Genomic DNA, 23,793 nt, shown 5'->3' on the forward strand with positions numbered 1-23,793 from the left:
TGTGGTATGTAAAAATTTTTTGTGATTATGGCTAATATATAGAAATATAGTTGACCTTTGTATATTGCTTTCATATCAAGATATGTTATTCCCATCCCTTAGTAGTTCTAGTGACTTTATTATAGATTACATAGGATTTTCTATATAGTCAGTAATGTTTTTTAAATAAAGACAGTTTTACTTCTTCTTTCTAACGTGGCTGCCTTTTGTTTTCCTGCCACCTTGCATTGACTAGTCTGGTAATATGGTGCATTATGTTGATTGACTTGTGGATATTAAACTAATCTTGTATTGTGGGAGTGAACCCCATTTGGTCATGATTTGTTATCCTGTGTGTATTCGTTGTTGGATTTGTTTTGCAAAGTTCATGGGGGATGTTGGTATTTAGTTTTGTTCCAGTGCCTACCTGGTTTTATTATCAGAGTAATGCTGACCTTGTACAATGAGTTGGAAGTAGTGGTATTATTTCTCCTCAAATATTTGGTAGAATTCCCTAGAGAAGACTTTGGACCTGGGATTTTTTTTTTTTTTTGGTGAAGTTTTTAACTATAGATCCAACTTCAGGCATAGGGCTTCTTAGGTTATCTGTTTCTTTTGGAGTGAGTGTAAATAAGTTTGACTAGAAGCTGATTTTTCTGTTTTTCTTTTTTTCTATTTGGTTGTTTTTTTCTTTATTTCTCTTTTTCTTACTTTTACTATAATTTGCTTTTTTTTCTAGTTTCATAAAGTTACTGATTTGAGACTATTTTCTAATTAGGGAAGATTATTTACTTTAAATACTACTTTAGCTACAGTCCACAAATTTTATTACATTTTTATTTTCATTCAGTTCAAAATCTTATTTTTGTCTTTGACTCATGTTTCTTTAGTTTCCAAATATTTATGAATTTTTCAAATTTTTCTGGTACTGACTTAATTTGAACATAATTCAGATACACTTTGCTTATTTTAAATTTATTGAGACTTCTTTTATTTACCTATTCTTCCCTCCTTCCCCTACCCCATTATCCTTTTTTCTCAAAGTTAAAGTTTATAAATTATTTTACTATATAGTAACCTTTGTCTGCTTGTGTTTGTTTTGCGTGCTGTGTTAGAGGCTGTTCTTACTGCCAGCCTCAGCTAGGAGGCTGCAGGTATCTACTAATCTTTAGCCGTTGATACTCACTGAGTTACACAGGTGATGCTCAGTAAGTTACTTAACTATTATGTCACCTGTTACAGATTTAAAACAGGACAAAGGGGGTGTAATAATTGTTGTAAAGTATAAAAGTATTGCAATACCAAAAGAAAAGGGGGTCAGCTAGCATTACTTATGTTTTCAAGGTAATGTGTGTTACTTTCTTATTTCCCCTTTAGGCAGAGCTGTTGATTACATGTATGTACTTCTTAATTGTTTTTAGGCTTTTTATGGAAATTCTCAATGACTGTTCTGATGTGGATGAGATCAAATTCCAGGAAGATGGTTCTTGGTGTCCAATGAGACCGAAGAAAGAAGCTATGAAAGTATCCAGCCAACCGTGTACAAAAATAGAAAGTATGTGTAGAACAGCAGCAGAGAGCAAAGCAGTGAGACTCATGTAACATTATCATTAATCTTGGCCCCTAGAACTATACGTTTGGAATTCAGCTTGTTGACTCAATCTTTTGATTATATATAATTTCCCCCAAATGATTTTTATTCTTTCCTGAAGAAATGTGCTGAAGTTTATACTATCTTATCAGCTATTTCATAGTATATTTTTCGTATGTAGAATAAAGGAAACATTCATCTAAAATCATTTTAAAATATGATGTTTGTTACAAAACGAAAAGTCACAAATGAATTTATGTGGACAGTTTTTCAGAATTGTTTTTAGAGTATCTGTAGGTGGAACCCTAAGTGGAGGTGAGGTTAGAGGGCTGCATCATTGATTAATGGCCTTGGTGGTTTGGGGATGGTCACAGGTTAATTGCTCAGAAAGTAAACAAATTGTTTCCTTCCATTTCTTTGTGGGGAGGAATATTAACATTGCCTTGATTACCTAGAATGTGTACTTATCCATCAACTGCCTGCATCTATCCACACTAAGTAGGGAAACTGAGGGCATTTTGAGTAATTGAAACCCACAAGTGAACTTAGTTTCTTTTTACCTAACAATTTGAAACCCACACGTGAACTTAGAGTTTCTTTTTATCTAACAGTCTATTCACTGCATTTCAGTTTTGTTCTTATTACATTTGAAGTTCTAACAAACAGTGTAATGAATGGAGTAAGAAGAAAGGGGAAAAAAAGAATTTATGCCATTATTAATTATTCCTCTGTGATTGATACTGAACCTGAGTGCAGTGACCAAGGTTTCTGTCATCTTTGAGAAAAATGGGGAGTGATTTAGTTGATAAATTTCTATTGCTTTTCCATTATCAACTGTCTTTCATTTTTAAGTAAATACATTCAGATAATATACTTTTCTATGAAAATGCTGAGTTAACATATATGGTATGTGAGACTATCTTTGTGGGTAGTCTGTGGACCTATGTGATTCGTAGATAATTCATAAGAAAAGTTTAAATGTGTGAGTAACTTAAGTGAGAGGTTTGGGTTTTTTCAACTTATCAAGGTGAAAGTTTTTATCAGTTCTGGCTTATGGTGAAAAGTTTGTACTTTCTTTGATATGAGCATGATTGCTAGAATGGAAGTATCTGGTTCTGAGCTAACTATGCAACATGTCTGTGAGAATACATAGCTGGTGAACTCACCTATTTTTGTCCCATGGCCTGAGACCAGTTCCCTAACTCTCCGTGTCTTTCTGTAAAACGACTGCTGACTTGCAGAGACAGGATGAGCATTAGGAGCTGCAGAAATCCTTCAGTGGTATTGGAGGCATAACTAAGAACATTCTGTCTGAATGAGACTTTGAGACTTCTGACCTTCTGTCAAGGAATAGTGCTCACCTGTCTCCCTAGGTGAACAACCATTTTACAGACAGAGGTCTGGAGTTAGGGAGTTGGTACCTGTCCATGGGTTGGAGTAGGTGGCTCCACTGGCGCTATGGGTTGTCAGGAATATACTATACTGAATATACTAGACTCTACCACTAGAGTTTATTTGTGTTATACCTTTGATTTTTTTTTTTTCCTTTTGTTTCCTTACATGCAGGTTCAAGCGTCCTCAGTAAGCCTTGTTCAGTGACTGTAGCCACTGAGGCAAGCAAGAAGAAAGTAGATGTTATTGATCTTACAATAGAAAGCTCTTCTGATGAAGAAGACGACCCTCCTGCCAAAAGGAAATGCATCTTTATGTCAGAAACACAAAGCAGCCCAACCAAAGGGTTTGTTAATTTATAGTTCACTATTGTTCATTACACTCGCAACTAATTGCTCTTGGGGTAGATTTATAAATGTCTCTTTGGGAAATGGCGTAACTGTAGAAGGCTATTTTAATTTGCCTTTGTTGAGTTGGAATATTTTCAAGTAAGCACATTGTAGGAAGCACATTTTGATGGAGAAAATATTTACATCTTTGGAAAGTGAGCGTGTGAGGTATTTATTTCCTACCTGAGACTTTTTGTTATTTTCTTGAACCTGTTTGTAAGGAAATTTGGCGTCTCAGACCAAATGAGAAAGTCTGGTGTAATGGGGTGTGGAACTGGGAATCTGACAAGTATGGATTCCAATTATGGCACACCATCGCTTACTTGTTCTGTGATCTTAGATGAAATACTTAATTTGATTGAGCCTCTTTTTTGTGTTCTGTTAAATGGAGCTAAATAATGCCTATATTACAGGATTATTTTCAGGTTTTAATGAGATGAAAGAAAGCCTCAGTGTTAGGCATGTGGTAATTTCTCAATAAAAATTGATTCCTTTCCTTTCTCAACCTCTCCAGGGCAAACTATGGATGAGTAAGATGGCATTCTACCTGAATTTTAGCATGGATTCTCTATAAGTTATCTGGCAGAAGCCATTACTGGCCTGCATTTAAAATCAGGTTTGGGTATTTAGCAATAGTTGCTTTTTCAGAGAGTATTTGGATCATACAAGGAGATAGCAGGAGAGTTCTCCTGACAGTTCACAACACATTCTTTCAGACTTGGGAGTGCTAGTGTCATCTTTTTGGCCTCTCGGTCCACTTTGTTTTCTAACAGCTTTACTGAGGTATAATTTACATAGCATAAAATGTACCCATCTTAAGTATGTAACTGCACAATTCAGCGATATTTTAGAAAATACATAGAGCTGTGCAATCATCACCATGATTCAGTAGTAGAATATTTTCAATACCCAAAAAAACTTTCTTCATGTTCTTTTGTAGTTTATTTCTAGTTACGCCCCAAATCTAGGCAGTCATTTTTTTGTCTCTGTAATGCCTGTTCTAGACATTTTATATAAAATATCTCCTTTTGCAACAGTGTTTATTTTTATAATTTTAAGAATTAAACCTTTTCAGCTGCCTTCTTTACTGTTAAAATACTTAATATTTCCAGATATAATTTACACATATATTAAGGGCGTATATTTACTTCTACCTATTTAATTAGAATGAGGTGGGGTTTTTGTGTGTGTGGAACAAGATGAGGAAGTGTTTCAAGTCGATTTTTTCCTGTTGTGCCAATCATTTATTGCTCCTTTGAGACAAATTGACTGGTACATCTTAATTTAAATAATACACAAAAAATGAAGATATAATTTTGAAATGGTTACTGGGGTGGAGTATCAGGGGAATGAATGCTTAGATGTGATGTTTCTGGATTTTACTCTGTAATGATATCCTTTAGAATATAGTGGAAAAACATGAGTTGCAAGTCCTGTAGTTGGCTGAATTCATGCCAGGTTGAGAGGTCATGCCTAGTGATGCTGACTCATGAGTCGTTGTGATCTTGGAGCATGTCTCTGGTAGCATGCCACAAGGGTCTACCCTCTGTCCTTTACCACATTTTTATCTATGTTTGATGAGTCCATGAAACAGGAGGGATGGCACATACACAGTGGGTGACAAAATCTGAAATGACCTCAGTATGCAGAGGAATAAGGATAGTTTACATCTGTGGTCAGCTACTGTAGAGATAAATGTTAAGGTTTCTCATCTAGGCTGAAAAGAAAACAAAAACTAACATTGGTAAGTATAAGGTAGAAATTTGTAACTAAACCAGCAACACTTGAAAGTTTATTTTAGAAGTCAGTATAAAGTGCAGCTACCTAGTTCATTCCATGAAGCTGATGTAGCCCTTAATACCCAAGCTAGACATACATACACATTAATATTTACACGGAAGAACTCTTAAGAAACAGACTCACGTAGAAAGATAAATGAAAATTCTGAATTCAGTCTTAGGAAATCATTTAATTATATATTAAAATGACATATGTGACAAAGTAGTTTATCCTAGGAGTGCTTTAATATTAGGAAATACATTGATAAGATGTATCTTGTCATAAGGACAACTATGTAGTCATCTTCATGGATGTTGGAAAGGCTTTCAGTAAATTAATTGCCATTTCTGATAGAAACTCTTCAAATGTCAGGTTTCAATTAATGGTTTGAAGGGTTCACCACTAAAACCAATTTGTTCTTAGCATTAATAAAATAAGCATAGTATCCAGGATCCATACCATGCCAGTTTTGTTCCATTTTAGGCTATACGACTCTCAGAGCATTTCAGTCAGTGCTGATCATTAAGAATGGTATTAACAAATAAGTATGACCAGAGCAGGGGAACAGGGAGGTGAATAGTGGAATCTGGAGCAAGATGGATGACTGGGTCTTAAGGACTGAAGCTGTTAAACCAGGAGAAGAGATTATGTGACAGCCACCTTGTAGTTCTTAAAAGGGAGACATTGACTAGCTGGATTAAATTTGTGATTTATTACCAGATTTAGGTCCAGTGAACTAAAGATACATGGACAGACTTTCTATTGGAGCTTTCTGAGTACTAGGAAATTTAATCTTTTGTCCCAAAATCATATTTTCTGTTTTAGAGTGGCTGCCGCCTGTCACAGTGTCATAGTGGAGGCTCATGCTATGGTTATATCATCTCTGTGATTCCCTCCTACTCTTAGACCTTTGTGGCTTTGTTCTTGGTTGTCCTTTTCATATCCTTTCTTGTAGTTCAGTATCTAGAGTTTTTATGGTTTTCCTATGCTGTGTAAGTTTGTCATAGGATTTTTTGACTGTCAAAGATAGTAAGCAAATGAGAAATAGAGAATGAGAAATCGGGAAAACTTACTCTAATTTACAGCCCCGAAATTATGTGAGCAGCTATTTTTTCTTTTTCTTTCTTTTTCTTTCTTTTTTTTTTTTTTAAATTTTTTTGAGGCAGGGTCTCAGTTTGTGACCCAGGCTAGATTGCTGTGATGTGATCGGAGCTCATTGCAGTCTTGACCTCCTGGGTTCAAGCGATCCTCCTGCCTCAGCCCTCCAATTAGCTGGAACTACCACCCCCAGCTAATTTTTTTGTATTTTTTTTGTAAACATGGGGTTTCACCATGTTGCCCAGGCTGGTCTCGAACTCCTGAGCTCAAGCCATCCACTTATCTTGGCCTCCCAAAGTGCTAGGATTACAGGTGCGTAAGCCAGCACACCTGCCTGTGAGCAGCTATCTTTTAAGAGGTATATTGTTATTGTTTTAGTAAAAATTATTCTTATAAACAATTTTACAAAGCACCAAGAAGAAAGCAAAAAGTATCTCACCTAGAGAGAATCATTGCTATTTTGATGGCAGTCCTGTTCCCTTTCTCTGCATACCAACTGGAGTCTTTGAATGCAGTCTTCTTTTTTTTTTTTTTTTTTTTTTTTGAGACGGAGTCTCGCTCTGTCGCCCAGGCTGGAGTGCAGTGGCCGGATCTCAGCTCACTGCAAGCTCCACCTCCCAGATTCACGCCATTCTCCTGCCTCAGCCTCCCGAGTAGCTGGGACTACAGGCGCCCGCCACCTCGCCTGGCTAGTTTTTTGTATTTTTTAGTAGAGACGGGGTTTCACCGTGTTAGCCAGGATGGTCTCGATCTCCTGACCTCGTGATCCACCCGTCTCGGCCTCCCAAAGTGCTGGGATTACAGGCTTGAGCCACCGCGCCCGGCCTGAATGCAGTCTTATAATACCTGTCAGAAGAAACTTGTATGTTAATCTTAAGACATTTAGAAAATCTCTGATGTTTTTCCATATTACTTGTATGTTAATCTTAAGACATTTAGAAAATCTCTGATGTTTTTCCATATTAAAAGATAATTTTGCATATTATGCCCCTTCTGGAAAATGAGTGGTTGCTTTGCCTTAATAAGAAGGTATTCTAAAGACAGGAAACAAAAAAAGGATAAATTGGTATGTCTCCAGATTAATAAACATTAGGAATTGGTAGCAAAATTGAATCTTTTTTATACTTTTATGATCATAAAGTGGGAGCATACAGTGAACTTCAGGGTTATAAATAAAAATTGTCAACCTATTTTCAGACATCCAAGTCTGACCAAATGTGAGTTTCATGCAATTCTCTGATCCAGCATGTAATCCAAAATACTAATATTTGCTGTATAGCAGCATTCTAGCAATTCACTTTTGTGCTGTGATATTATGGATAAAGTTACAAATGTTTAAAATATAAATGTACACTTGCATAATGTATACACATATCTGTGTGTGTTTACCAATCCTATGAAGAGGCAGTAACAAATTTTAGAAGCTTTAAATCTTTTTATATAGCATCACATTTTTACATCCATCATTTCACCATCCATAGCCATTTACATTTTTTCATGGAATCTGTTACTCATTTCTGTTTTTTGCATAGGCTTTAGAATCATTTTGTTTCTGAATGTGGTCCTTGTGAAGATTCTGATAACAACCTGCTACCAGTATGTAATTTGATAATCCCAACTAATGACTACTTTAAGCCATTCTATGTAAAGTTGAATTTGTATTAATGTTTGCAACATTCAGGTAATGGGAATTAACGCTAAATTGTTAGCTTTTCATATGTTTGCTGAGGTTTTAGATGTTGATTTACTAATTTTTACCCCCATTGGATTTTCACATTTCACATGTTTTGACAGTCAACCTTTTGGTATTGCCTAAGTAAGGAGTAGCTATTTAATCATGTAAAGTTTCATGTTGCTAAGTGACAGGACACGTACAGTTATTAGGTGTTACTGTGGTGACAGGTGTATAGGGACATTCACTTGACTCCTCTGTAGATGTAAGTCAAGGGGTCAGAGAAGGAAAGGAAGCTCTGTTGTTGTTACATGTAAGTCTATTTCAAGTTGAAGGGTCAATCAGGATCAAAACAAAAGAATCTCCAGTGTGAAATAGCAAAGGATGAGAAGAGGGAGTGGGAGAATGTTTCACTGTTTTCAGACCTCCAAAAAAGACGAGCTTTAGGTACAATATAACTTATTTTATCTCCTCCCAACTTCTCTTTTTCTTCCAGAGTCTGCCTTTTCTAACATTCTTTTCTAACATTCATTGTCTTTTTCTTGTACCAGAAAGTCTTTTAGTTTCTTTCAGTGGCAGAGAAAAAAAAAAACATGATAGGTTAAATGTACTTTTTTTTTGAGACAGGGTCTTGCTCTGTTGTCCAAGCTAGAGTGCAGTGGAGCATTCATGGCTCACTGCAGCCTCTACCGCCTGCACTCAAGCAGTCTCAGCCTCAGCCTCAGCCTTCCAAGTAGCTAGGACCTTAGGCATGCTTCAGTACGTGTGGCTTTTTTTTTTTTTTTTTTTTTTTTTTTTTTTAATTTTTTGTAGATACAAGGTCTCCCTGTGTTGCCTAGTCTGGTCTCAAACTTCTGGCTCAAGCAGTCCTCCTGCCTTGGCCTCCCAAAGTCCTGAGATTACAGGTGTGAACCACCCTGCCTGGCTCTAAATATACTTTTAAGTAGAAAGTTTTTAAATTAAATGAAACTTTATATATATTTGGTCTTCAAAAGCCTGCCTGTTAATATTTTAACAACAATAAGATATTAATACTTTGAGACAGCCAGAATAATCAGAGCCACTTCTTTAGTTCCCTCCCCAGCACTCATATATACTCCAGTCTCTCTCTCCTCCTTTCCCACTGTGTCCTTCCTCCAATTTCTCATAAAAACTCTTGTGTGTGAGAGGTGGTCTCATGTTATTTGAAAAACTTGTGATGATGTCCTGTTCTTCTCCTTTGATCCCTGTGAAGGACCACTGTTTTCAAACCTCCAAAAAAGACAAGCTTTAGATACAATATAACTTATTTTATCTCCTCCCAACTTCTCTTTTTCCTCCAGAGTCTGCCTTTTCTAACATAGCTCACATACTGCTTGTGGTTTTAGGTCTTCGAATAGCACTAGAGGCCAAGAAATCTCCAGATTCTAACCTACAGACACGTGATTGAATTTTGGAAGATAACTTCCTTCTATCTTTATCTACCTCAGGAAAATGTATTTTCAAATACCAGGCTATGTTATTGCCTCAAGAATATTATATGTCATAAGCTTCCTAAATGGATCAGTTTTTAAAGATTTCTGAACTCTGACCTGTGTTATTTATTCACTTTTCTGAGACTAACATAGTTGCCCACTCAACCATATATGTACCCTCAAGATGACTATTTTCCACGTTTGTAGTGATATCCATATTTAAGTGGTTTGACATTTAAATTGAGGTTATGAAATAGTTTGTCAGAGTACAAAGAATGTCATGCAATTTGTCATTTCTTATTACTGATATTTAATAATCAGCAATAACAGGAAAGGGAAAGGATGCCCAGAGGTTATCCCAGTCTAGCTTTGTGACCATGGTTCTACTTTAAGTTTTTGAGATGTTTTCTTCATCTTCATAATGGTCTTTTCCAGCTACAGAATTCTGTATCTTCGTCATTAAGCTTACGGTAGTTGACTGGCAGTGCTTTGGGATACTAACCTTAATGTTTTACCCCTTGTTTGCAAGGTTCCTACCATCAACCATAAGACCAGTAATGATGCTCAGTTTCCTACATACATTCAAGGATATCTTTCTTGTGAAGTTGTTGTTGTTTACCCTGGGCTAAGAGAAAATGCAGGTTAAATAGGAAGAATGCAAAAAAATCTCTGTTTAAGCTTGAACTTTTTCAAAATATGTTTAGTTATACTGCTTCTTGAAATTATAAAGTAATTTTATAGTGTATATATATATTTTTATATAATATCAGTTGTGAAGTATATTTATTACATGTTTAATTTGTATTTTTGGTAGCATGAACAGCTAATTTTAAAATCATAAATTATCTTGGGATTTCACCTACCTGGTAGGTGGTATCATGGTAGCCAGCATTTTTATTTCTGGATATTATATTTTAAATCCTGAATACTCATCCTCATTTCTGATTGTGGCCTGTTGCCATCAAGTTGGCTGGCCGCAAGACTGGGTAATTTTGCTCAGATGATTCCCAGAAAAGATTGCAAATAATTAATACAATTCAAGTTAGACTTGAAGAAATTTGGGTTGTGCTATAGTAAGTAGCTTCACTTCTAAAGGTTCCCTGATTTAAATCAAACCTTAGGGATCTTCTATGTTAGTTTTAAATTTCTTTAAAGATAAAATCACTGGTACCCATATACTTATTACATACACATTAATAAAAGTGATGTCTGTTTCTGTTTGTGGATAAAAGTGTTATATCTCACTCCAGCACTGTACATTGTGTTTGAATGTCAACTTGCTCTTATGTCGCAGTTGCTGTTGAGAGCCAAGGTACGTTCATGTTAAAATGAAGACTCTTGTGGGAGAGGAGAGGAGAGTGGAGTGCTGTGTAGTGAGTCGCTGCCATATAGTTGTGCTGAAACTAGTGAACAAACAACTGAGAATGCCCAGTGGTGCAGCTCTTCTCTCCTGTGAACTAACAGCCAGATTGTTTGTAATTTCCCATGCTGTTTAAAACAGGGTTCTCATGTATCAGCCATCTTCTGTAAGGGTGCCCAGTGTGACTTCGGTTGATCCTGCTGCTATTCCGCCTTCATTAACAGACTACTCAGTACCATTCCACCACACGCCAATATCAAGCATGTCATCAGATTTGCCAGGTATGTGGAGTGTTTTTGTTTTCTTTTGTTTTTTTATCAAAGTTTATTATTTTTAATCTTAATCTGTGAAGCCAATATAGTTTTGAAATTTTCAATAGAAGTGCTAAGGAAATTTGAAGGCTTCATGTAAAGGTCTTACCTGTTTTTATACACTACATCCAGTTGTTATACACTACATCCAGTTGTTATTTTAACTACAGAGCAATCTCTAGATTCCTGGTGATAAGAAATATAGTAGAATAGTAAATGTTAGAGATTTTATTCTCCCTTTTGGAGAATTTGTACTAAGAGACTTTTTCTTTGTTTACCTATTGTAGAACCTCACAGGTGAAGGGAGCATATTTTCTCATACTCTTCTTGGTAGCTCATCAGAACTTCATAATATACTGATGTTGTTTGGGGCTGATTTTTCCTGTGAGCTGTGGATTTTATTCTCCTTACAAAGATAGGGTCTACCATCTGTTTCCCTAAAGCAGGGCTTAATACTTGGGATATCTTTTATATGTACAGTAGTTTCCCCTTATTCATGGGGGATAAGTTCCAGGACCCCCAGTAAATATCTGAAACCACAGATATTACAGAACCCTATATATACTGTTCTTTTCTATAAAGACATATTCATGATAAAGTTGAATTTTTAAATTAGGCATAGTAAGAGATGAACAGCAATAACTAATAGAACAATTATAACAATATGCTAGCATCACTACTCTTGCACTTGGTTGCCATTGTTAAGTTAAAATAAGGGTTACTTGAACACAAGCACTGTGTACTGAGGTAGTTAATCTGATAACTTAGATGGCTACTGAGTGACAAAGCTGGGAGCCACTGGACAGAGGAATGGTTCATGTCCTGAGTGGGATGGAGCATGATGGAGCCAGAACAGCATGAGATTTCATCAGACTATTCAGAGCAGTGTGTAATTTAAAACCTATGAATTGTTTATTTCTGGAATTTTCCATGTGATACTTTCTGACTGCAGTTGACCACAGGTAACTGCAATCACAGAAGGCAAAACATAAGGGGGAATCTACTGTAAAATATCAAGATTGCTTGAATTACCTTAGTATCAGGACTTCTGCAGCCAAGGCCGTATTACAAAATTTAAACTTCCCTCCTTTACTCTTCTTCCCTCTCTCCATAGCCATTGCTTTTGCAGACATTTCTGTCAGTTATATTTGAGGAAGTTAGAACCAGTACATTCATGACTTCCCTTCTCTCTGAAGGCCCTTTTAGTGGAAAACAATTCTCTCCTGTTACTAATTTTCTTCTCTAGATTTATGAAGTTAATTTTGACCTATGATTTATTTTTTTTCTCCCCTTAGTGAGATCTTTATTTTTAAGCACAATGCTTATCCTCTGGGTGAAAATTTGTGTTACTGAAACAATTGATAATTGGCTCAGTATGATTTTGCTTCTTGAAATTTGTTTAGATTATGTGAATAAAATTTAGTGGAAAAGAATAGACATTTTATAGTACCCATTGAAAAAAATGGCTTTTAAAGTTATTTTTTGCTTCTTAAATATATTTACTCCATATGTAATTTGGGAGTTGGTATTTTAAGAAGTTCTTAGTAGACCCAGCTAGCACACATTGTAAAGTATTTGTAAAGTATATACAAAGTCTGATGCTAAGGTACAGGTAAGGTTTCATGTCGGGGACAAAGATGGAAATTCAGAGATTCTTAATTCCTAACTGCCTTTTATGGCTGTAACATTGGCTAGTTGGAAGAGTATCTACATGTCATCTCAGTATGTGTTATAAGCAAGCATTCTAAAATGATTTGTTTCCTAAAGACCTTGAATTAAAAATTAATCCTGAAAAAAGATAATGAGCATTTCTGTTCATTAAAGTGATCCTACCGTTTAGCAATAGTATAGACACAATTTACAAATCACTTGCCCTGTTTTTCAATTCTGTGAACCTGGATTAATTTTTAATTGGGGGAAATTTACGTTATTTCAAAATCTGGGCATAAAGTAAGGCTTTATTTCTTTTTAGGAATGTACAAACTTGAGAAAAATGCAGTAAAATATGTCTGAACTGGGTATTTGGTAAAAATGCGTTTCAAGCTGGTATTGAGCAAACAAGACTAATATCCAAGGCTCATATTTAGCCAATATTAACAATTATGGTGATACTGGTTGTTGTTATTGAAAAGCTTTCTTACCAATTGATAACTGAATAGAATAGGATCTATTGTTCTTTAGAAGAATTGCTAGTTTATCATCATGTATTAATTATGTAGCAATTACTATATCTAAATAGTTTAGTTTTACTTTGATTTTATTGTTAATGTGCTCTTTTGTGATTAGTAATTTGGTTTTATTTTTATGCATAATTTTTATGTAATTAGTCATACTGTGAAAAATTTTAGTATTGATAAACTTAATAATTTATAATAAAATATTAAATAGAACACCAAGAATGGAGAGATAACAAAGTTTTAATACATTTCTTAACATTCCTTTTAAACATAAACATGAATCTTCTGAATCTGCAGGAGAACAAAGAAGAAATGATATTAATAATGAACTGAAGCTTGGAACATCTTCTGATACTGTGCAACAGTGAATACAAAATAAAACAAATAATTTGTATTTATGGAGTGGAAAACAGCTTGATTATTTCAAGGAAAAATATGACTGCCTTATTATTGCTAGTGCCATATTGTCAGGTGCGAATGGTGCTCAAAAGTTGTATCATTAAAATTTGAAAGTGCTAAACATTTACATATTTAATCATGTAGCAGTTATGTTTTGTTAAAGTTTATGACTCAAAGAAAATGTGTTGTCATCAATAAGGAAAAAAGTCTAATGAGTCAATTTCACAGTGAAGCACTTAAAATTTTAAAATTAAAATTTTATCAGTGTTGATAAAATAGTGTTAACACTACCTGCTTTTTAGTTAAAAGTGATTGACCATTTTCAACCATGAAATACTTAGGAGGGCATAAAAATGTATCAGTATGGCATGCTGCAATTGAAACTTACGGTGAAATAAGAAACTGCATTTTGCTAATAAACTTATGAAACAAGGCAGTAAAATTTTAATCACTACTGATGAAACTTTATTTCATATAAGAGTTTTAATATTCTGCTTAAAATGTAAAATGCAAGAAGACTTGGATGATTTCGTTTCTTTGTTAGGAAGAATAGCATCTAAAATACGATACCAAACTTCACTGTTAGTACTTAAGAAAAAAATGGTTTCAGTGAGAGAAATATTTACATTAAACAGATTTTATATAGACAGCACCCTTGTAATGCTTGGTAAACAATCTAGAATTCCAACCAAAATTTTAGAAAAATTTCTAGATATTTTATTGTGGTGTTGTATAAGTCACCACATTCAATTTTCCGTGGATGAGGTATCAAGATACAGATAAGTAAATCTCTTAATTCTTTTCTAAATAAACTTTGTATTTACTGCACACGTGAAATCATCAAAGAGAATTACAGTACATCTGAAGAACTGGAATGGAAATAATGAAAATAGGATCCTCAGTGGGCATTCTCTGGTGATAGAGCTTCAATTTTTAATTTCAATTAAAATAAATACACAGGCTTGATATGATTTTCAAACTGTTTTATATAAAGCTTGCATATTTATTTTAACTGAAATTATGAAATGGAAATAGTTGAACATTTAGAAAATGAGCATTTTTGAGTGGCTTGGCATCGGTACACAATATTCCAATACCATCGTCGATACTTTAGTGTTATAAAAAGGTTTCAGTTACTAACATGAACTGAGAGATACAACAAATATTAAAGGTGATTGAGTGTATGAAACTGAAAAACTATAAAAAGGTAGAAACTATTATAAATATGAAGAAAACTGAAAAACTGAAAAGATAGAAGGTACTGTAAAAAGAAAACGGTTATACCATTTGAAGCAGAACAAAATAAATAACATTCCAATAAACTTTTTTTACTTAATAATAGAAATTGAAAGTGTAAAACTCTGAAGGTATTACAAGGGCTAGACAAATTTTGAGTTCTTTGGCAGAAGCAGAGAGATGATTTACTGAATAGTATCAATATGAAGACAAAGTCTGCTTATTGAGATATCTCACCTATTATTTTAATAGAGAAGTCATTGGAAAAGTTTGTTGTAATTCTCTTTGGTTTAGTATTGGCTCAAACCATCGTATCATATAGCTAGTGACAGACATATGAAATGAAAAATTACAGCAAGCTGGGTGTGGTGGCTTGTGTCTGTAATCACAGTACTTGGTGAGGCTGAGGTGGGAGGATCGCTTGAGCTCTGGAGTTCAAAACCAACCTGGGCAACATAGCGAGACCCTCTCTCTAAAAACAAAAATAATAATAATAATTAGCTGAGCATGGTGACACACGCCTGTAGCCCCTACTTTTTGTGAGGCTGAGGCCAGGAGGTAAAGGCTGCAGTGACCTATGATTGTACCTCTGCATCCCAGCCTGGGCAACAGAGCAGACTCAGTGTCTCCCAAAAAAGGAAAAAAAAAAATCTGTAGCAACAATTTTCAAAAAGGCTTTAGAAATCGTTGGAATGATTTCTTTCAAATGATTGGTGCTATAGCTTGTATCACTTGATAAGCATTTTTGTAATACCATTATTTGGAGATTATAAGATAATAAGTATATTTAAATTTTTTGAGTTAAAAATTCATACTGGTTAGTAAATATTTTAAATGTCCCCACTGATATTGTCTATTTTGCATAAAAGCATAATGTCAGACTTTCTCTGTGTGGTGGTTATATTCAGAGTGTCTGAATGCCAGCATAAAAATCGTGGAATTGAATAGAAATTGGCCTGTCTTAATGACGTATGGTTTCTTTTTTAATGTTTTGAAATAATTAAAGAGAATTAAGTCACACCGGGAGGTCTAGGTGAACAGACATTGAAGTTTATTACTAGACTTTTCAGACCTAAAAATTGTATTTATTATTATTTGAATATGTCAAAATTATATTACTGGACAATCTTTTACACATTCCTCTTTCTAAAACCTAATTGAACAATTACAGTTCTCTGGTTCAGAAAATTACATTAGCTCAGAACCCAGTAACCCTTAATAACTTAACCTTGTTAGCGCAGCAGTTCCTGAGTGTGTGCTTTGTGCAGAGCGTTGGACTATGTACTGCTCTTGATGTGGGGACAGCTGGAACAGAGAGCTATCATTGAAATAGACATCTGTTTAAGAGGTGATACTTAGATGAACCTCTGTATTTCTGAAAAATAAATGTGAAATATCTTAAGAGCTTAAGTATGTTTTTTTGTTTTTTTATTTTTGAAGGTTCAAATCCAGATCATTAGCTCATCATTTTTATTGCTTCTCATTCTGTTAAGCTGCAAAGGGGGAAACATTTGTTCTGACTAGTCCTTCTCTGAAAAGTTTTGTACTTCTTTGAGTCTCTGGGAGCTAGTTTTTCCAGTTGTTTTATCAGAGAATATATTCATCTTTGGGTTTTAAACACTTCAAATATCACTAATCGTGGTATAGAACTTCCCTGTGGCAGAGTGGTAAGCACTTACCACAAATGTTTTGTGATTTGTGATAAAAATGATTTAGGGAAATAATTCTGGTCTCCTAAAATATGAGACAACTATTAACAAAGCATTTTTGTTTTAGGTTTGGATTTTCTTTCCCTTATTCCAGTTGATCCCCAGGTATGTATCCTGAATTTAAGCAACTAATTTGTATTTGATTGTTGGTTATGTCATACTAACTAAAAATGACCAGTTGCATAAAATCAGGACAGTCAACTCTGAATTACTTACATTGATGGAAAGGAAGTACTGTGCAAATATTTCACAATTTATTTGAAGGAATAAAGTTGTTTTCAGTTTATGATTTTTGTCTTTAATATCTAAATTTTAAATTCTGTTTTATTTAGCTTAATCAGTTGGCATCTCTTACAAGCATTTGAATGATTAGAATGAATGGAAGCAGTTCTGGGTGGCTGCAAGTTAAAATTTTACAAATACAGTTTTATTTTTTAGCTAAAACATTCTGTACATAGAAAATCAACAGCTAAACCTGATTAGACAGACTTGACTCGTTAGCTTGATTCTTCATTGTTTTTAAAGACATTCAAATTTGGACTTTGGGGAGGCCCCAGTTTAAAGTTGCTATATGTCAATCATCCCTGTTTTCTCTGTCAAAGATGAGAAACCCTAGTAGCCCAGAGTCCCAACGTGAAGACCTTACAGTGAGCATGGATTGCACAGACAGGCTTATAGCAGAGTCAGAGCAGAGGAGGAGAGGTCCTGTATCAGCTTCCTGTTTCAGTACTCTGTATCAGATTACATGAACAGCGCCAGAAATTTATGTGCAGACTGAGGAATTTCTTGTCATTCGGTGTTGACCTCCTTCTAGCAGTATATATAACAAAGGTACCTAGCAAAGGTATCTGTATTTTTCTAGGAAATGGATTCTTCAGATGTAAGGGATTACTAATTTTTATGTGACCAGTTCTTTTACAAAAAATTATCTTGGAACCTAGAGGTTTTTATTTCATAGCTCTATTTTGTATATTTAGCGGTGGTCTAACTTATTTGGTGACTCCGTAGTAGAAGGGTGAGGTGGGGCCTTCAGTTTGCCATAGAATCCTTAGGTTTCACTACTTGACCTCCATATTATCCCTTAATTCTTGTCATTGTATCTACAATAAGGGATGCAAGGTTAGAACTTAAGTGGCTGCAATCTGAATACTTCTAAGAATTCAGTGCAGAGCCTGTTGATGGCAGGACTGTAGCATCTAGGACTACTTTCATAAATGAGTATCTTTTTCCTGTGAGGCAATCAAAAACTGCCTGAGAGGTAGCAGAAATGAAATGTAAGTTTCTTGGCTTTATTCTAGATTTACCGCCCAATTTTAATGAAAAGTTAGAAATTGATTTGATTTTAGAAAAGAGTTTTAATACCTGACAATTCAACTATCTTTAGAACTCCTTGGAAGCTCTTTAAGAACTGTTCTTCTCCCTGTAACTAATGTCCCTTGACTCTGTGTGTGGCATTCATTTTATTGATGAACCAAAACAGTTACCTATTCAAAGCGTTGAATAACTTGTTCTTTTGAAGGGCAGTCTGAATTTTAGTTGTTGCTGTCCCTCTGACTGGCAACTTAAACCTGGGACTGTTGTTTCTGTTTTATTCACCAGCCTTGGAAATCATGTAGTCTAAACAACTTGACTTTTAAATTCCTGTTCCTGTAATCCAGTGTCTCTAATGATAAGCTACATAATCTTGAGAATGGGGAATGTGAGTCAGATATCCTTACTGATCTTTCATACAGTTGAACTAATGACAAACTTAAAACATCTCTTGCAGGATATCACTAAGACCTCTTGTTTTGCTAAAGTCAGTGCAGTCGTTTCTCACATAAAATATTCTATACTGATATAATGCTTTTGGCTCATCTCTCTTCACTCCTCTGTTAATATTAGAGTAGTACACTCAGGTTTGTACTTGTTTGGATCAGTGATGGGATCAGTAACCAGGATTGTAAGGGAACTTGTGAAATATGAGCACTAGGAAAGGGGTGTTAAACAGGCATCACGAGAAGATTAGATTAGATCTTCTTTAACATTTATTGCAAAACTTTGTGATTACCTGAGATAATTTTCTGTCCTGAGGATCCTGTGATAGTTAGCTACCATCTAGTCTGTGTTTTAGAATGAATGTTGTCATTCTGATGACACAGGTATTTTATGTTTATGTACAAAGGAGTCCAATGCCATCATTCAGCTGGTCAGCCTTAACCTTCATAAAAGGTCTGTTTGATACTTAATTCACACCGGGAAAGGCTAACAAATACTTTTTTAAATGTTATTAAGCAAAAATGCCAGTGTAAGCTCAACAGTTCTTTCAAAATTGACACCCAACTAAATACAGTTAGGGAGCAAATTCTTTTTGAGATTAAGTATGAGTTGTCATTGGAGGGCCAATATTTAGTATTAAATGACTTCAGTTATTGTTGACATTATACTTTTACCTTTGTATGCAGTCAGCAAACAAGTTCCACAAGTTTAGAGAGAATCAAGAATATATGCTGCATTCTCTAAATAAGGTAAAATAGCTGAATTCATGCCACCTTCCACCCAAAGATGTGAAGTTTTGAGCAATTTTTAAATCCCAGTGGGATTTAAATATGTGAATATTGCTTGTGCATATCTAATAATTTCTAGTCTCTTTATTTAAAATCAAGTAGCCTCTTCCTCATTGGCATCATTGTTTGTTTCAAGCAGTACTGTCCTCCTATGTTTTTGGATAGTCTCACCTCACCCTTAACAGCAAGCAGTACGTCTGTCACCACCACCAGCTCCCATGAAAGCAGTACTCATGTTAGTTCATCCAGCAGCAGGAGTGAGACAGGGGTCATAACCAGCAGTGGAAGTAACATTCCTGACATCATCTCATTGGACTAAAGGAGGACTCACTTGATTCTGGGAATCATTCATCAGAACTGCTTTTTCTTGGATCTCTCATCTGTGGAAACTATTTTTTTTTTTTTTTTAAACAATTTGGTATTTATTGAAAGTCAAATGGATTCTTTTGCTTTCTGAGAGGTGAACACAGAAGACTGCAACAAGAACCAAATGACATGCAAGGATTTTGCTTAATTATGCTGTACTCTCAGCATCAGATACATTCAGCCATAACTGTAACTTCCTGAGAGATGGATTTCACTTTCATACATTAATGGATGGAGTCTACAAATCGATGAAAAAAGTTTTTGTTAAAGAGCAATAAAATTATGTAAATATTCAAGTAACCTTTTTTCTAATTAAAAAAAATTGTAATCAGTGATTCTAGAATGACAACAACTTCTGTTTAACCTACGTGAAGGAAAAAAAAAAATGGAAAGAAATTAATGTTTGCTGAATGAGTCCTTTCCATGGAGATTTGTTCTGTTTTATTGAAGTAATGAAGTTTCAGTACGTGTCCAAAGCTTGGATTCCACTCTTCGTCCTGCAGTTCCACTTTTCTTCATGATCCCATCAAAGAAAAACAGCATTTATGTTACTTGGCTTTTTTCCTGCTTATCATTTACACTTTGACGTTGTTTGCTAATGAATGCTGTGTGAAGTTCTGGGATTTGGCTACTCTTCATTGGTGATTATGTTTAAGAGCACTATGCAGATTCTGCCCTTGACATAATGTGTGTTATTATGTTTTTAGTAATTGTACATTCTTCATTCTAGAGTTTTCTATAAATTTGAGGCTTGTCTTCTCAAACAAGAAACCCTATGCAGCCATTGAATGAAATGTCTGGGGTACGGTGTGACTGAAATGTTTATTAGAAATTTGTTCACACTATCAAATATTGATATCTTGGAGCCAGCAGAAGAGCAAATTTTGGGAGGTGGTAATAACAAAATTTATTTTCTTCCCAAGAACTTAATTTTCTCATTTATTTTACAGAATAGTAGGGAAATACTTGATGAAACTTTGTATTTTGGTAGCACTGACATAGAAACTGTGTTTTAGATTTATGATGATCATATTTCTCACCAATGTAATTTCAGTCTCAGCAGTGATTTTCAAACTTAGAAAAAGGGACAGCATTAGATTTTTTTTTTCCTTTTTAAAAAACGAAATCTTACCTGAAACTACAAAAGACAAAAGAGAATTATAAATGTTTGAATTAAAGTGAAGAAGGGTTGGGGAAGATGGGCCTGAACCCACTTCCTGTCTCAATCCATGCTACCCCAAACACTTCAGGGAATCTCTGAGGTTGTATTGGGTGCACTTTGAAAATTTTCTTCTGTAATGTGTTGGTTTGATTTTAAATCACACAGAAAACTGGATTTTACTCTTAGAGAAACATTTTCATCCAAGTTTTATAGTTTGCTTCATTTGACTTCCTAAATCATTTTTGAGTTCACAAGGATTTAGTACTTTTCTGTTTAGCTTTCTCTCTCTAAGGTTTACCTTAAAAACGAAGTCCTTGTTTTAATGGCCAATCCAACCAATTGATTTCTCAAACTGAAGTGCCCAGGTGAGGACTCATCAATTTCAGTTAGAATAGGGGCGTACTACTTAAGAGTTGGTTCAGCTCCAAGGAGCTTACTTGTCCTTGCTTGGGTTTTGTTTTTCTTGTTTTGTTTTGTTTTAACCTTCTCAAGTTTCCATGGTCTTTGTGTATTCTTTTTATGTTGATTTAATTTCATGTGGTTTCCCATATCATCCCTTCTTTGGCTACATCGTCTCCTTATTCAAGGGATTATCCCTTTGTGGGGGCTGCTTATTTTAAAGATGTGGGGGGAAAAAACCCAAATCTACAAGCAGTAGTTGCACATAGTTGCCAGTTTTACCTTCTTAGTCATTAGATTTCCAACCCACGTTGTAGTTTTTTGGTCCAGATATAATATTTCTTTCTCATAAAGTTTTATGTTGCTGCTCTAAATACAGATGCAATTTTTATTGACTCCGTAATCAGATAGAAAAAATTTAACTTGATTTGTGTGGCATAATTAATAAAGAAATGATGTATATTTGTTATTTTGTTACCTTTTAGATTGTCAGAGACTCCCCAATTTAATCAACAAAGTTTTATAAGGTAAATGAAAATATTAACAGAAATTAGTTTATTTACTTGGTTCTTATAACTGATACCTCTGTGCTTTTGTAATTGTGATCTTTTTTTTTTTTTTCTGTTTTCTGTGAACAGTTTTAATGTTCAGTTTGGTGTTTTACACTGAAATTACATATAAATTTTTAATTTATTTCATACAGGCAATTTGCATTTTAAAAAATACACTTTGAAGTTTATCATCTTGAAGTTGGGGCTTACATTGTGTATCTGTCTTTGAGCATTAGTACTTTATGATTTTGGCCTTATGGCAGCATCATGATTACTGAGCCATCAGACTTTAATATGGTCACTGTTTCTTATCCAGACCCTAACTTTCTAGTAGTTTATTTTGCTACCCCAGATTTCTGTTTAACCAGATATAAGGGAGTTTCAGAAGGGTTGTCTTAGCTGTCACCTAGATTTTCTTAGGAAATGAACTGTAATTGTCAGTCTCCTAAAATCAATTTTTTTTTTTTTTTTTTTTTTTTTTTTTTTGAGGCTGAATCTTGCTCTTGTTGCCCAGGATGGAGTATAATGGCGCAATCTTGGCTCATCGCAACCTCCGCCTCCAGGGTTCAAGCGATTTTCCTGCCTCAGCCTCCCAAGTAGCTGGGATTACAGGCATGAACCACCATGCCCAGCTAATTTTGTATTTTTAGTAGAGACGGGGTTTCTCCATTTTGGTCAGGCTGGTCTCGAACTCCCGACCTCAGGTGATCCGCCTGCCTTGGCCTCCCGAAGTGCTGGGATTTACAGGCATGAGCCACCGTGCCCGGCCAAAATAAAATGTTTTTATCTTTCTTCACTTAGAACTATGAAGGGCTTTTCTTGCTCTGGTAATCCCCCACAGTGTAATTGGTGCTGAATAGCTTTGTGCCTGAGGTCTGTTTTCACTCACTCACTTTCTGACCATTAGGTGAGCCACTTCAGGATTTTCTAGCCTGAAGTTATAAAAACTTGGCATCTGTCCTTAGATAATTGTAAAGGCAAAATGAAAGCATTGAGGTGAATTTAGGTTATATGGCATTTATATGGTAATGTGTTTCAGAAAAGCTAGAATGAAAATATGATGTAACGGATGGCAAGTATAGGTTGATTCATAATTGGTATAAAACCAAGTTTTCCTTAGTCTTGAGGAATTTGAAGAAAGGTAAAATGTTGGATTTTAGGCAAAGTAGGATTGACTAGAGACTGTTCTGACTTTGACATTCAGACCTTTCAGACGTTCTTCTTTAAACCAGTCCAAGACACTCACCATTTCCAGCCAAGTTGTCTTTTTTTTCTGCCAATAAAGTATTCATTAGTTGACATTTGTTTGTATTTTAAGTAAAGTCAATTTTTTGAAAACATTAATTTAATTCATAGGTATGCCTTTCATTTCTCTGGCCTTCAGTTGGTTTAAAAAAAAAAAAAAAAAAGCACTTAGCCAGACCATTCTTTCTTTAGTAAACATTTTTATTTTCTTAATTTTTCCTGCAAGATTTTCTCCATTTTCATGGAATGTCATAATGACATTACCATTATTTTCTAGCTCTTTTCATCATAGAAAAATGTAGAGCAGTGCATCATTTAAACATGTCTGACATTAGATTTAGTGGTCCTAGGTTCATGTGATTTGGGAGCTTTAAGTTGTTATTTAGATTGATGATTCAACCTGATTTCACCATCTTTTTTACTACAATTCTACATGAATGTGGTGAAACAGGTAGAAGAAAATTAAGCATTTCTCTGCTTTTGGAGTCTAATGTTCCTGCCAAGTGACTGGTTTGTAACACCCCCCTCACCCCCACTTTGTTAGGAACCTGCAATTCCTAAAAGAAATAAATAAAGCTGTATACAATGTCCATTCATTAATGCTTGCCTGGTTGAATAATGTTTGTTTTTTCTGTTTATGTAAGTAGTACATGCTTATTGCGGAAAATTTAGACAATACAGAAAAGTATAACAATTGCCTATAATTCTGTCACCAGAAAAAAATCACTTGATATTTTTGCATATTCCTTGCCAGTGTCTTTGCTACTTCTGTATATTTTTACATAGTTTCATCATTCTCAGTGTAATTTGTGTCTTGGGGTTTTTCCCCTCAATCTACAAGCATTATTCCATGTCATTAAAAACTGTGTCAACTATTATTAATTTTATGGTACTCCGTTGTTATGGATGTGCCGTGATTCATAAAACCTGTCCTTATTTTGAACAGTTTAGATTGTATCTCATAATGCCATGGTGAAT

The 23,793-nt window shown here is 34.9% G+C and overlaps 1 protein-coding gene across 11 annotated transcripts in view; it reads left to right on the forward strand.

Annotated features, from left to right (window-relative positions):
• Nucleotides 1-23,554, forward strand: part of PIAS2 (protein inhibitor of activated STAT 2) — a 115,564-nt gene extending 92,010 nt beyond the window's left edge. For 7 of the 11 annotated variants that reach the window (XM_073006334.1, XM_073006333.1, XM_073006336.1 and 4 more), the window contains 5 exons: nucleotides 1,401-1,534; nucleotides 3,137-3,308; nucleotides 10,856-10,995; nucleotides 16,614-16,651; nucleotides 19,229-23,554. In XM_073006334.1, coding sequence (XP_072862435.1) covers nucleotides 1,401-1,534; nucleotides 3,137-3,308; nucleotides 10,856-10,995; nucleotides 16,614-16,651; nucleotides 19,229-19,411 — 667 coding nt within the window. In that variant the 3' untranslated portion in view covers nucleotides 19,412-23,554. Of the gene's footprint in view, nucleotides 1-1,400; nucleotides 1,535-3,136; nucleotides 3,309-10,855; nucleotides 10,996-13,499; nucleotides 16,248-16,613; nucleotides 16,652-19,228 lie in introns of those variants that run through there. The other 4 variants (XM_073006338.1, XM_007974115.3, XM_073006339.1 and 1 more) reach the window with 2 other exon arrangements.
• The last annotated feature ends 239 nt before the right edge of the window (nucleotides 23,555-23,793 follow it).

The sequence above is a fragment of the Chlorocebus sabaeus genome, chromosome 18 (assembly GCF_047675955.1).
Source record: "Chlorocebus sabaeus isolate Y175 chromosome 18, mChlSab1.0.hap1, whole genome shotgun sequence".
Classification (NCBI taxonomy): domain Eukaryota; kingdom Metazoa; phylum Chordata; class Mammalia; order Primates; family Cercopithecidae; genus Chlorocebus; species Chlorocebus sabaeus.